Source organism: Nicotiana tomentosiformis, chromosome 4 (assembly GCF_000390325.3).
Source record: "Nicotiana tomentosiformis chromosome 4, ASM39032v3, whole genome shotgun sequence".
Lineage (NCBI taxonomy): Eukaryota > Viridiplantae > Streptophyta > Magnoliopsida > Solanales > Solanaceae > Nicotiana > Nicotiana tomentosiformis.
In genome coordinates, this window is record NC_090815.1 from 59,986,982 (window position 1) to 60,002,111 (window position 15,130).

General features: G+C 38.7%; 1 protein-coding gene and 1 non-coding gene across 2 annotated transcripts; one reads left to right on the top strand and one right to left on the bottom strand.

The window, feature by feature from the left end:
- The first annotated feature begins 3,029 nt into the window (after positions 1-3,029).
- On the top strand, positions 3,030-5,069 carry LOC138909758 (uncharacterized). The gene is made up of 6 exons (XM_070200970.1): positions 3,030-3,081; positions 3,187-3,531; positions 3,929-3,998; positions 4,119-4,239; positions 4,332-4,454; positions 4,557-5,069. The coding sequence occupies exons 1-6, from the start codon at positions 3,030-3,032 to the stop codon at positions 5,067-5,069; spliced, it is 1,224 nt and encodes a 407-aa protein (XP_070057071.1).
- Positions 5,070-13,102: 8,033 nt separating this feature from the next.
- LOC117276557 (small nucleolar RNA R71) lies at positions 13,103-13,209 on the bottom strand. The gene has a single exon (XR_004506817.1). It is a non-coding gene; the product is annotated as a small nucleolar RNA R71 (small nucleolar RNA).
- Positions 13,210-15,130: the final 1,921 nt, after the last annotated feature.

The following is a 15,130-nucleotide window of genomic DNA, read 5'->3' on the forward strand; positions in this document are numbered from 1 at the left end:
TCCACAGCTCAATGGGTACAAAGAACTTTTAATGCTAATACAGTTGCTACTAATACCTCATGTCAAGATACACCATCACAAGATTCTCGTGTGGAAGGAGAGTTGGCCAAAAAGTTAGAAAAAATACAAGCTGTTGGTGCTAAGATAAGGAGTGAATCGGTTAAGGAGAATGAGAAGGCTCTACAAAGTAGAGGTAGGCTGTGGGCTGATCAAATTGAGGAGGACAATGAAGAAGATGAAGTTCCTGATGGAGTACAAGATAGTGAAGAATCAACTGATGATGAACAAGAGGAAGAGGAACAAAGTGTAAATGGAGATGCCATTCTTACTGCTAAGATCACTAATGAAGAGAATCTAAACAATGTCTATATTGATCCCAAAGACCAGAATATTTCTAAGGAGGGACAGGTGAATACAGGAAGAGATGGGGTAGGTACAGAGGACCCTGAACAGATTGGAGTGGATGTTGTTGATCCAGGAGGAACTGGAGATATTGCTGCACATAATGTGAATGCTAACATGAATAAAAAGGAGATTGTAAAGGCTGGGAATGAGCAGGTGTCCAGTAGTCAACCACCTGTGGAAACTGGAAGTACTATTCCATTGGAAATTGTACAGTTGAAGCTGCAGAAGAAAATAGAGGAACATGCCATGGTTCCTAATCCTCGTAAATCCAACATAATGGCTGCATTAGGTGACAATGATGTAGATGATCAAGTTGAAAGACCGTGCAATGATTTAGATGAAGAATCAACTACTCAGAATTTCCTTAATGTAGCTAAATAAGGTGATATCTCTCCTAGACACATTGACAAGGTCAAAACAACTGCAAAAGGAAGAAAAAAGCAACTTAAAAATATCATTTTTGTGCCTACAGGTAGTGTACAGGCAAGGAGGACCCTAACTAAATCCAACATTCTATAATGGATGCACTTATTTGGAACATTAGATCTGTGAATACTCAACAAGCTTTTGAGAGGCTTATTAAGATGCATAGGCAGCACCATTTTGAATTTATAGGACTTATGGAGCCAAAGCAACAAGCAAAAATGTTGGAGAGATATAGAAGAAAAATTTGTTTTCTGCAAACAATTGCAAATGTGTCAAACAAGATTTGGGCATTCATTGATGAGGTGTTTGATGTTACTGTTATGTATGATATGGTGCAGCAACTGACTCTAAGATTATTTCATACTGAAACACATGTAAAACTAATTCTTACATTGGTATATGCTAAATGCGATGCTATTGAGAGAATAGAATTATGGGATTAAATGTATGCAATGGCTAGGGACATGAATGTTCCATAAATTATAGGTGGAGACTTTAACGTAATTTGGGATGAGGAAGAAAAATTTGGGGCACTGCCAGTGTCATTAAATGAAATTGATGACTTTTGACATTGCATCAATACATGGAACTTATTTTATATTGGGTTCAAAGGTAGTATTTTTACTTGGTGGAATGTGAGGGCAGAGGATGATTGTATCTTCAAGAGGCTTGATCGATGTCTGGCTAATGTTGAATTTCAGCAAACATTTCCAGGACTGGAAGTAACACATTTATCTAAGATTGGCTCATATCACAGTCCCATGTTATGGAAGTGTGATATTGAGGCTAATCCGGTGAACAAACCATTTAGGTTTATTAATTTTTGGGTCAAACATGAGTCATTTAAGGAGTTTGTAAGAGAGAACGGGCATGTAAAGTTAAGTGGAAATCCATTTATCATGTTCAACTACAAGCTAAAGAAGCCAAAAAAGGCATTGTCTACTTGGAGTACAGCAACATATGGTCATATATTTCAAAAGATTGTAAGTTTGGAGGAAGTTGTTATGGTGCATGAAGCGCAGTTTGAAGCTAGTCCTACACAGATGAATGTAGAGAAATTACAAAAGGTTCAGGCAGAGCTGATCAGATTCTTTGCTTTGGCGGAAGAATTATGGAAATAAAAATCAGGAATGGCTTGGTTCAAAGACGGTGATAGGAACACTAAGGTCTTTCATGCTCAAGTCAATGGTCGGTGGAAGAGATTGCATCTCAAGAGGATTCAAAACAGTCAAAGTACCTAGATTGAAGAAGATACAGAGATGGCTGTTGAAGGAGTTAAATTTTTTGAAGATCAATTTAGTGAAACAACAGTCCTACATCATTTGGCATCATTCATCATGTGCCTAGGTTGGTTAATATGGAGCAGAATACAGATCTGATTAGGCATCCAATAAAAGAAGAGGTTAAGCAAACTGTGTTTGGCTTAAATGGAGACAGTGCAGGAGGTCCAGATGGATTCACAGGTAGCTTTTATCACTCTTGTTGGGACATAATTGGAAATGATTTATTTTATATGGTTAGAGCATTTTTCAATGGACAAGAATTACCAAAATGTGTGACACACACAAATCTGATTCTTCTACCTAAGAAGAAAGAGGTGACAACATTCTCGGATATGAGGCCTATAAACTTTAGCAATTTTACAAATAAAATCATCTCAAGAGTGATTCATTTGAAGCTAGTGGGGTTACTTCCTAACCTTATTTCTAAGGAACAAGCAGGATTCGTGAAAGGGAGGAGCATTGTTGAAATGTGCTTCTTACACAGGAGATTATTACTGACTTTAGGCTCAGAACTAAAGCTGGACCATATGTAGTAATTAAGATCGACATGACAAAAGCATATGATAGGTTATCTTGGATTTTTCTGACCAAAGTGCTTAAGAAGATGGGGTTTTGTGAGAGATTTATAGGGTGGGTGTTTGGAATTGTCTCAAACAATTGGTATTCAGTACTCATCAATGGACAGGCTCATGGTTTTTTCTAATCTACAAGAGGTGTCAAGCAAGAGGATCCATTGTCACCTACACTATTCATTCTAGCTGCTGAGGCAATGTCGAGAGGCTTAATGCTTTACATTTGAATCTATATTTCTGTGGGTTTGGCTTACCTAATTGGATTTCTAAAATAAATCATTTGGCATACACAGACGACACCATTATTTTTTCTTCATTTGATGCTACTTCACTGCAATAAGTAATGGAAGTTTTGAGTGCCTATGAAGGTGCATCTGGCCAGTTGGTGAACAAGAGTAAGTCTGTTATATATATGCACCATTCTACAAGCATGGAGGTGGCTACAAAGGTGGAAAAGATCACTGGGATTTAAAGACAGTAATTTCCATTCACATACTTAGGCTGCCCTATTTTCTACTCGAGGAGGATGATGGATTATTATCAAGGTTTAATTTCTAAGGTACTGGATAAATTGCAAGCATGGAAGGGCAAGCTACTCTCTATAAGTGGTAGATCAGTATTGATTGCTCATGTGCTTCAGAGCATGCCCATCCACCTACTCTCAGCTATGAATCCTCCTAAATATGTTATAAATAAGCTGCACAAGATATTTGAACAGTTTTTCAGGAGCAGTTCTATAGGAGGCAATAATAGACATTGGGCATCTTGGAACACATTATGTATGCCATGTGAAGAGGGTGGAATTGATTTTAGATCATTGCATGATGTGTCTAAAGCTTTATTCTGTAAACTGTGGTGGAACGTTCGAACTAAGCCAAGTCTTTAGAGGGCATTTATGTGCCAGAAGTATTGCAAGAAACTTAATGCTGTGATAGTTCCATGGAGGATAGGGTCACATGCATGGATGAAGATGTTGGAGTGCAGGGATTTAATTGAACATCAAATTATGTGGCATCCAAAGATGGGATCTTCCCTCTTTTGATATGACAACTGGACGGGATTAGGAGCTCTGTACTTCATTGTTCCTCAAGATTTTGGGATAGATGAATCAATTCATAATATATATATGATATGATAGAGGAGGGTGCATGGAATGTAGACAGATTACTGGAGATTTTACCTAAGGAATATGCACTACATATTGTGGAAAAACTTAAGCCTCCTCATATGGATGAGTCTTAGATGTGCCTTATTGGATGCTGGAAACTCGAGGGTATTTCAGTGTTAAAACTGCTTGGGATTATCTGAGAAGGTGAGATGAACCAAGAATAGCTTATAAGATGATTTGGGTAAAAGGCTTACCTTTCAAAATCTCATTCTTTATGTGGAAGGTTTGGAAGGCAAAATTTCCTCTTGATGATTTTATGAGAAGGCTGGGATATTTCATGCCTTCAAAATGCTGGTGTTGTGCACAACCTAAGGAAAAGACTCTGCATCATTTGTTCTTCACGTCCGTTACTGCAAGCAGTGTATGGAAATACTTCCTATTGAGGGCAAGTATTGCTATGGAGGGGTTGATAATGCATCAAGCCATCACTAAATGTTGGACTACCAAGTCTGTCCTAGACTTAAGCCTGTTATGCAGGCTTTGCCTTCTTGTATTATATGGGAATTATGGAAGAGAAGGAATAGCATGAAGTATGGGGAGGCAGTCACAACTAGTCGAGTGATCTATCAAGTTTCATCCACTCTTCAAGCCCTTATACAAGTAAGAAACCCAGGAGTGCATAATGTTCCCCATAGGTGGCAGGAGTTACTATTGATGATGGAAAATTATACCCCACGATTGAAGGTTGACAAAGTTTTCTAGGAGTTGCCAGGGGAGGGTTGGATTAAAGTTAATACGGATGGTGCATCTAGAGGGAATCCAAAAAGGAGTGCAATTGGATATTGTGTAAGGAATGGAATTGGAGATGTATGTTATGCAGTAGGAAAACAATTAAATAAGGCTACAAATACAGAAGCAGAGGCAGAGGATATTGTAGAAGCATTGAGGTTCTGTAGGTTACAACAGTACACTAAAGTATGGATCCAAACAGACTTGATGCTACTAAAGAATATTATTGATGGATCTTGGAAGCCACCATGGTGTATTGCTGATCAGGTGGAGGAGATTATGCATTTGTTGGAAGGATACATTAATAAAGTGTCACACATCAATAGAGAATGTAACAAACTGGCTGACCATCTTGCCAATTATGCTCTAGATTTTGGTGATATAGAATGTGAAGAATTCTGGCAAATGGATATTCAAGGGAGGAGGATAGTGAACGAGGACAAACTACAATGTCCCTACTTGAGGGTAAAGGTTGCCAAGAATTAAGGAGTGAGGAGGAAAGGAAGAAGTGGGAGTTGGAGATTACACTGTATCACAATGTTCAAATCCTATGGGCGGAGAATATGATGATCAATTTTTCACTAATCTTGTTTTCCTTTTTGCATGAGAAGCTACTGTCTCCATGCCTTACCATATATTACGACTTCAATAGGTGGTATGAGCACCTAGCGCTCATTCCCTTGAAGGAGCAATTATTGTAAGCATAAGCATGGAAGTGGAGGAACTAAAGAGGAGGTTAAGGTTCATCATATTTAGCAATGCCTTCATGCATCGAAGGTCAAACCTCCATACAATACATACTGATGTCCCAGACCCTATAGTGAATTCAGTAGCTTTTATTATAAGCTACACAACAGGGTTGCCCGAAACTAGAAATGCAAGAACATGTTGTCCAGAAGTATGCAGTATGGGCTTGTAAATATGGGATCAAGGGGTGTGTTGTGGATGTATTTCATTACCTCAACATTACATACAGGGATCCAGGCAAAAATATATGCAGAACTGCACTGAAATGTACACGAAGCCCTCATCAAAGAAACTACAGAGGGTGCATTTGGTTCTGCTGGAGATCATACACTCACTTGCCATATTTAAATCCTTATAGAGATGAGTATGATGATGCTTTTTTACACTAACGAAGGTTTCTTTTTTGTAGGAAATGTTACTGTGAACATGCCTTACTTATTGATACGATTCCAAAGGGTGGTATTAACACCTACTGCTCATTCCCTTGAAGAAAGATCAATAGTAAGCATAAGCATGAAGCCTAAGGAGGAGGATGGGTAGGGTGATCTTAAATGGATTAAACTGGAATTCTTTGCTAGTTGCACATATCAATCACTGCCCCAAAATGTAAGCTGCAACTGTCAGATGATGGACATGAATAAAAGGCAGCTTACCTTTCACACCAGAAGAAATACTCAGGAGGAACACCTAATGCCTAGGTGCACGATAATCAGTTATGATGTGGGATTTTGGTGCTAAAAAATGGGATCGATGAGTGCATTGAGGACTAAAACCTCAGTGCATTTTATTAACTCTATATCCCAGAAACAACATCACACAAAGGTTCCAACAAGACTCAGTTGGAGGTCACACGAAATGGAAAACAAAAGTAGTAGGTCTGTGCAGGTCTGGACAATACACTCACTAATTTTTGGCAAAACATTTCGGGCACATTTGATACAAACTGCGCTAAAATATCAATGCAGCATGCTAGTATTACAACCCAGGGTGGTATACATGCAAAGATTACAACCGAAAGCAGAAGAAAATCACGCAAAAATGTTAGCAAAAATAGTGTACTCGTACATGGTTGGACAATGCATTTAATCAAAATGTTGCGTGGCACATGTAATTTTTACATATGTAAAAGTAACTGGGAGGAGATATTGAGTAGCTGAAATGGAAAGGCACTAGAAAAGATATTACAATCGCGAGAGAGGGAGTTTCATACCACCACAATTTGGACAGTGGTCAGCATCTCCCAAAAGGAAGGTGACTATTTATGTAAGCAGCGGCAAACTGATTTGGATCTCAAATGTAATGGGATTCAATGGCTACTTTTTATTATTAGTAAATACATTAGAATCCATCATGTACTATCATTGCTGAGTATCTCACTTACCTTTGATAATAGGTTCTATGTAGGCATCAAAGTTTATTTCTTGCATTTTTTAAGACCTCCTGACATTTGTTATTTTATTTGTTAGATATATATATAAAATAAAAAAAAATAGCCCTGGGCACATCGCCTAGTGGATTTGCTTTAAAAAAAAGCTTTGCCAACAGATGATAAGAGAGGGATTAGGATCTCCATGTAGTAGAAATGCCATGGAAGTTCTGGAATGATTACCCATATAGGATCTATTGGTGAGTCTTCATTATGATTGAATAATGGAGACTCGGCCTCAATTTTAATCACTTGCCCCTAAATATACATGTATTGCTTGTTCTATACAGCTGCATGATCATATTCATTGCCCAAGTCTACGTAGACAGTCTTGGAATTGAAATGCACAATCTTCACACCTCCCACTAACTCTGTTTGAGTTATGAAGCTTCTCCTTATGACCTCCATTTTGGGAATTGTGTTAGCAAATTTTCCAACCATAGTGTATTGGTATCTGGTAGCCAATTTGATCATGTAATCCTCCTTTATGAAGACAACTGCTGGTAATTCTTGTTTGGTGGTGATTTTTGTGGGTGTGAACTTAATAGGGATTCTTTCTTCAGCAAGTTTGGCTCTTATTTTGGTAGTAAATGAGTGAGTGACAGTGGGGAGTGGTTGTTCAATGGGATTTTGGGGCTTTTTTATTTGGACTGTTGAATGTGTGACATGTGTGAGGGTAGTATCAGGGACTTCAATAGGATCGTGGCTAGGTAATTTGGGATTTATAATTTTAGAAGGTCTATCAAAGTTTGCAGATACTTTTGGCTGTATCTGATCATAAGCAAGTTTAATGTGTTTTTTTTATCTGGTTATTTTTTTCATTTTCATCACTAGTAGGGCCTTGATTAGCCTTGGCTGAAGACTGATTAAGTTCATTATCTTTTGGTACTATAGAAGATTTGTGATTGTTTGGTTCTACACACTCCTTATCGTTTTACACTTAGAATTAGTTACCTACTCACGTATATCCCTTTGAATTCCATTATTTGTCATCTGAACATTTGGGAGTTTTGGCACAATATTTTCTTGACTTTCAGGCCATTGGTGTTTTCCTCCTTCTTCATTAGCATCATTTCCTCCGTTTTGTCCTACATTGGTGACTGTGGCATTTTGTCGAGCACTTGGATTGCTAGACTGTGCCGGGGTGATTCTTTGAAGAATCGTGATGTTTTGCCGGCTGGGATCTGGGGAGATTGACTTGGGCCTTTCCTCCTAATTACTCATGGTCGATTCGCTTCTGATGTGGTCATTTTGTTCCACTGTAGCATTACCTCCGGTGACTTCTTCAGATAGACCAGCACTTATTTTTTGCATGTGGTCGAGCTTAAGTATTCTCACGATGCCTTGACCTATGGATTGGTTAGCAGCTATGTCTTCTAGTGGTGAGCAAATAGTTGCTTCAGGTGACGATTCTGTAGCCGCTGGGAAGGATTTTGTAGAAATTATTTGGTGGGGATTGTCCGCAACTCGAAGGGCATTTTTAGAGGTTGTTCCGATGGTTTTCCACCACCGGTCGGTGAGGAATTTTGCATAAATCCAGCTCGTTGTCCGATTCATTGTTTTAAAAGTTATTTTGGTATTTTTATCATGCGAGTGAGTTGGTATTACGTTTCTATACTTGGGTTGATGTTTGGTTTAGAGCCCCGAGGTCTTGGGTGACATTCAGACGTGTTTCAAAGTGTTTTGAATAATTTTAGCTTCACTGGTTTTGCACATATGCCCCAGGTCTTGCAAATGCGAGACTAAGTTTGCATATGTGATATCGCAATTGCGAGGTGCGACATCGCATTTTCCATAAAAGCTGAGGTCTGTCTGGTTCGCATTTGAGAACAAAATGTTCGCTTTTGCGATGGGGGCTTCGGCTAGGCTGAGTCGCATTTGTGATGGGGGTCATCTTGATTGCTTTTGCGATGCTTTTCATGTTCGCATTTGCGAACTTTTCATCACATTTGCGACATCAGCAGGACGTTGATAGATGTTGCTTTTGCAATCATTTTTCGCATTTATGGGGTTCGCATTTGCGAACCCCACGTCGTATTTGCGACACCTGCGACTGAACATAGAAGCTGGGAGGCGATTTGGAGAGGAAATTTTCATCTACTAATATTGGGTAAGTGATTCTATTCAACTTTCAACTATATTTAATGATTATATCTTAGATTTAACATCAAAATTATGAGAATCAAAGAGGAATTTTGGGAAATTTTGATTATGGTTTGAAAAATTAAAATTTGGGATTTGAGTGTCGAATTGGACTCGGATTTTGAAATAAAACACATATATGGTATTGTGGGGTTATGGGTAGTCGAAATCTACATTTGGACTCGGGTTTTGATCGGGTGGGCCCGGGGTTGACTTTTGTGGACTTTTTGGGAATTGTGTAAAGATCATATCTTTATCTATTGTAATTTGTTTCTTTTACGTTATCTGATATTACTAAGCCAATTTTTGGTTAGGTTTGAGCTGAGCGGAGGTGAATTATAAAGGAAAATCTATTTTTGAGCATTGATTGAGGGCTTTTATGGTAAGTATCTTGCCTAACATTGTGTTGGGGAACTACCCCGTATGGAATGATTTGATTGTACTATTTGAACTATGTGAATGACACGTACACGAGGTGACAAGTGTGTACATGACCTTATATGTGGAAACTTGACCGGTTTAGACTTTTATGTTTCTTATGTGCATTAAATTGAAGTTTCCCTATTAGGTTATATCCTCCATTGTTAAATTTACTCTTATATGCTTTGTTTGAAGTTATTGGTTCATGTTCTATCTTTTGTGCCAAATATACTCACATATGCTTTCTTTGGAGTTGTTGCCTCTTTTATTGTCATGTTATCTTTTCCATTGTTGTTTATTCTTATTTGAAGTCGTTGCTACATGTTATCTCGTCCATTGTTGATTTATTCGTATTTGAGGTCGTTGTTACATGTTATCTCTCTTATTGTTGAACTACTCTCTCTTGAAGTCGTTATTACTAGTTATGTCTTTCATTGTCAAGCTTATTCTTTCATTTTATTGTATTGTTGTAATTCTTGTGTTTCTTTACTTGCCGTATATTTGTGTTGTTGTTGTTCTTGGTGTACTCGGTGTTGTTGAGCCATGGGCTATGTCTGGTTGTCGTATTAGAATTGTTGTTATGGAAACATTATGGTATATGGGCACATGTGGTATGGGTTGTTACATTATGTTGTTATGTTTTAGGCACATGTAGGATTTTTGAGAGGATTTGTTAGGGTGTTTTCACGTGAGTTGTTTGTGCTATTGTTATTATTGATAATTGCACATGCAGTGTGACAAGGAGGGTTATATATGTTGGGTTTGCGCATGTGGCGAGACAACGTGAGATAATTATTATACGCGTGTGGTGAGACATGACGGGCATTTACTTTATTGTTGTGCATGTGGTGAGACAAGGTGGGCTATGTCGGGAATGATTTGTGATGGCTGGGGGCATTGTTATTGATGGTAATTGTGTAGTGGTGTGACCTTCTTGTGTGTGTCATGCATATTGCGAGTTTTGTTCTGTTGTTTCGAATGTACTACTCGGTGTCTTTGATTTTACCTGTTGACTTGAGCTATGATAGTACACTTGCACAAGTATACACTATAGTAGGTCACCTATATCAGTCCAGGAGTATGAACCTTGATGTTTATTGATCATTTACATGTATTCTTGCATACCTAGCTTTTGTGTGTGGATTGGACTGTTTGCACATCAGTTGTCCGTGCGGATATGAGGTACTATTACTATTGGCACGTGAGTTGTCCGTGCAAATCTGAGGCATTAATGGTACTGGCACGTGAGTTGTTCGTGCAGCACATGAGTTGTCCGTGTGCTTGTGATTGGTAATGTATGCACGAGATGCCAAGTGATTATAATTCATGATTTGAGACCGGTGATTGTGATTATGAGGAGTAGTACCTCGGGGTGATTCTTGTGTAAAGCTTGTGTAAGAACGGTTGATTACTTGGTTGTTACTTGTTTGCATTACTTGATTTCACTAGTACCTTAACTGTATTCTGATTACTTTGTGGCGTCATCACTTGTTTACTCCTTGTTGCTAATCGTTGCTTCTACTTTCTCTTTGCTAGTGTTATATTGTTATTCTTACCATGTTTAGCCTTATATTAATATTCGTTCCTCTATTAGCTTTATATTCATACTTGTACAGGTGATGGTAGGCTATAATTACATATTTTAGTCGCTTATTTCACTCTAATTTACAGCACTTTAATTGAGTTTGAGCTTAAATCGCTAGTGTTTTGCACTTATCGTGTGTTTTATGCCTTGTAGGAGTGATTCCGAGTGATGTGGATATTATGGAGCTAATTCGAGTGATTTGGATCTTTGAAATCTGAGTAATAGCCCATGGGATTAAGCCGGGATCGTGTTCAGGGGTCGAGGACCAAGTCTAGATATCAAAATCGAAGCAAAATATGTACTCTGAGAAATTTGCTCTAATGTGACGCATTGTGCGACGTGCTAGTGCAAAAAGTGCCCAGAAATTGTTTTGTGAAGTGTTCTGGACATTGCCACAAGCGCGCTGCATGCGGTGCGGTAGCCCAAAAATGTTAGAGTGACTTCCCATTTCAGCTAAAAAGTGTAGTTTTGTCCGGGGTTTGTTTTGGGGGCGACTTAAATACACCAAAACACCATTTTAGAACTTTTGATAGATTTTCGACCTAAGGAGGCTTGGGAAGAACACAAGCACAAGGATTTCATCATTCTTTCCTCACTCAAGATCCTGTTTGGATTGAATTTATATTTTCCTATACTTTAGTTATATTTGTGAAGAACTTCTCCATGTCTATGGAGTAGATCCTTTTGGGTTTTGATGGATTTGGTGTATTGATGATTGTTTGTGGATTATAACTCGATTTTTATGTATTTGAATCGTTGTTGGAAGAATTAATTGTTTCATCTATATTCACTTTTTCTTGTAATCGAAAGAGGCATAACTTGTGATATCTTTGAATTATATTATTGGTTGAGTTCATAGATTCTTCTAAGTAATAGAAAGAGGCTAGTTGAATCATTGATTAAATCTAGTTACGAGGATAATCGAGAAAGGTTCTCCTAAAGACAAATCAATTATGCATTCTTGCATATCTTCGCAGAGCTTAAATTGGTTCATATTGAGAGGTTGAGACTTAATCGAGAGAGGTGTTCTACTAAACAAATGTACTGATAACTAAGTGAATTCGAGACACTCACTTGAACATTAGAAGTGAATTATCTAGAGTTAAATCGCAGACAATTATCTTGCATCTATCCTATCAAAACACCATTTTCTCCCATTGATATCTTCCTTTGCTTAGGTCTTGCTTCGATTGTCATTAGTCAATTAGCTCTAGATTCTTAATTTGTTTTAATATTAATCATATAAATTTTAACTGTCGATCCTTTTGGATAGCAATCAAGTTGGAAACTTCGAGAATACTATTTAAATCCAATCCATATGGACACGATATTATACTATACTATCTTTGACTAGCGAGCACAATTTAAGGTGTGTTTTGCGCTCGTCAAATTTTGGCGCCGTTGCCGGGGATTGGAAATTAATAGTGTTTGAAATAGTTTGTACTGCTAATTCAGGAATTTAATTTTTATTTTTCTTACTTTTATTTTGTTCTTCACGGGTTTCTCCTCCGTGTGCATGGCAACATGTTAAGTCCATAGTGTATGACACAATCTTCTTGTAAAGAAGTAATACCCTATAACCGGGAATTGGAAAAACACATGCGGCAACCGAGGAAGGAGAAAGAGTTCACCGTAAGGTTCTTGGGCCAACCTTCAATCCAAGAACACATGGCTAATAACGATGCCAATGAGGTAGAGGCAGCTGCAAGGATAGCTGCTGAGGCAGCCCATAGAGTTGCTGATGAAACTGTGGAAGACAATAGGGGTCGAAGATTCAAACTAAATCAACCCTTGATTGAAGGCCAGTTCGAGAATGCGGTACCAAGGCTTGGTAGAGCATTGGGTGACTATGCCAGACCAGTCTAGAATCAAGGATTGCCAAGTGTTAGACCACCTCCCATTACAACAAATAATATCGAGTTTAAGCAAGGTTTGCTTCAAACAATTCAAAACAGCTGCGTTTTCAGAGGGAAGATGAATGAAGATCCAAACATGCATCTGATGGATTTCAAGGAGATTATGAACACCTTTCAATACAATGGGGTATCACAGGATGCAGTTTATTTAAGGGCATTCCCCTTTTCACTTAAAGATGATGAGAAGTAGTGGCCTTGAAGCTTGCCAAATTGATCAATTAGAACATGGGAGGAAATGACTAGAAAATTTCTTGATAAATATTTCTCCTCAGCTAAGACATGCAAGTTTAGAAGAGAAATCCATACTTTCTGCCAGAAAGAGAATGAAACTATTTTTGAAGCACGGGAGAGGTTTAAGGAGATAGTTAGGAGGTGTCAACATAGCAGAATTGAACTCTGGATGTAACTTCAGGGCTTTTGGGATGGATTGACACCGACCTCGCGTAGAACATTGAGCAATGCAGTTGGAGGCCCTTTTATGAAGAAGACTCCAGAGGAGATAGTTATAATTCTTGATGAGTTATCTGCAGATGCTAATCAGTGGCCCTCTGATAGTGTGGAAAGAAGAAAATCAACTAGTGTTCACCAAGTTGATGCTACTACATCTGCGCAAGTATAGCTTGATTCTATGGCTAAAGAAATATGAAAGCTAATTGTAGCTTCGATGCAAAACGTACACCACACAACTTGTGATATATGTGGAAGAGGACACCTTACTCATGAGTGTCAAGCCTCAACTAAAGAAGTGAATGCTATAGGAAACCATAATTTTAATGCAATAGGTCAGAGGCACCCCGGTTTTTCATGGAGTACACCTAGGGGTACTGCAAATGTATGGAAACAAAACAACCCCAAATTCCAGGAACATGGAGCTCCGGGTTTTCAAAATCAGCAGAGGCAGCAATATCAATCTCCACGGTCGAATCAACCCGACATGGAAGCTCTTATGAAGACCTTCATTATCAAGATGGATGAGAGGCTTGATGCTTGTCATGCCCCAAACTCGGGGAGCGCTACGGTGCTCAACCGAGTGAACCCGGCCGAGCAAACCTATTAGATTTCCTTCTACCCAACTCATCCATGAATAAGGATAATACATAGTTTCATTAATTAGACAATAAGGTTATCATGTCTACAATATCAATTCATTACCATTAGATACCTCATTTAATAATACTCAAAACACATACACACCTTCATGGTTCAAAGTGGAACGAGTGATTTAATCATAACACAACTAGTTTAACATTCCCATCACCCATATAAAACCCACACTATGTCTACAGAGCCTCTAAAATACCAAAGAGTACAATGATAGTGTCGGCAACAAGGCTCTGGCTATACCTCAAAACACGATAACACAGACAAAACAAAAGATGCACAACCCCGGAATGAGATGGGGCTCACCAAGTCAGCTGGGAAGAATGAGCATTGCTATCACTGGTCAATATCCTCCGCTGTGGAACCTCCTACATCCATTAAGGATGCAGCGCCCCCGACAAAAGGGACGTTAGTACATGTCGAATAGTACTAGTATGAAAACTAAACACCAATTTAAGAACTCGGAAATATAGTATGAATATGATGAATCAAGGTGACAATAGAATAGCATAGATAGCCGGTTAAACCAAAACAAGCTTATCAAGAGCTGTCATTAACATTTATATAATAAAAGATGAGATCCTCTGTAACCATTTTCACACAAAGCCGCCTCGCCCCCCCCAACCTCACCTTAAATTCTATGAGTGGCAAGTGATCATCCAAGCTACCTTTGAAGTCTAGAACACAAGCGCGCAACATATCATCAAGCGTCAGAATAGTTCGCTCTGCCTTCCCGTCAGTCTGCGAGTGAAAGGATGTACTAAGATTCACCTGATTACCAAAACCTTGCTGAAATTTCTTCCAACAATTAGCAGTGAATTGTGCTCCCCGATCAGATATGATGGAAACTGGAGTGCTATGCAACCTGAATATTTCATTAATATACAACTGAGCATACCGTTCCGCTGAGTCGGTAGCCTTAACCGTCCAAAAGTGTGCTGATTTTGTGAGTCGATCCACAATCACCCAAATTGAGTCAAACTTACACGGAGTGCCAAAGTCCATATTAATAATTTCCCACTTCCACGTTGGAATTTCTATGTTCTGTGCCAACCCACCAGGCCGTTGGGGTTCGGCCTTTACTTGGTGACAGTTCGGACATCTTTTCACAAAGTCTGCCACATTCCTCTTCATGTCATTCCACCAATAGACTTCCTTAAGATCATAATATATTTTTGTAGAGTCCAGGTGCACAAAATACCTTGAAGTG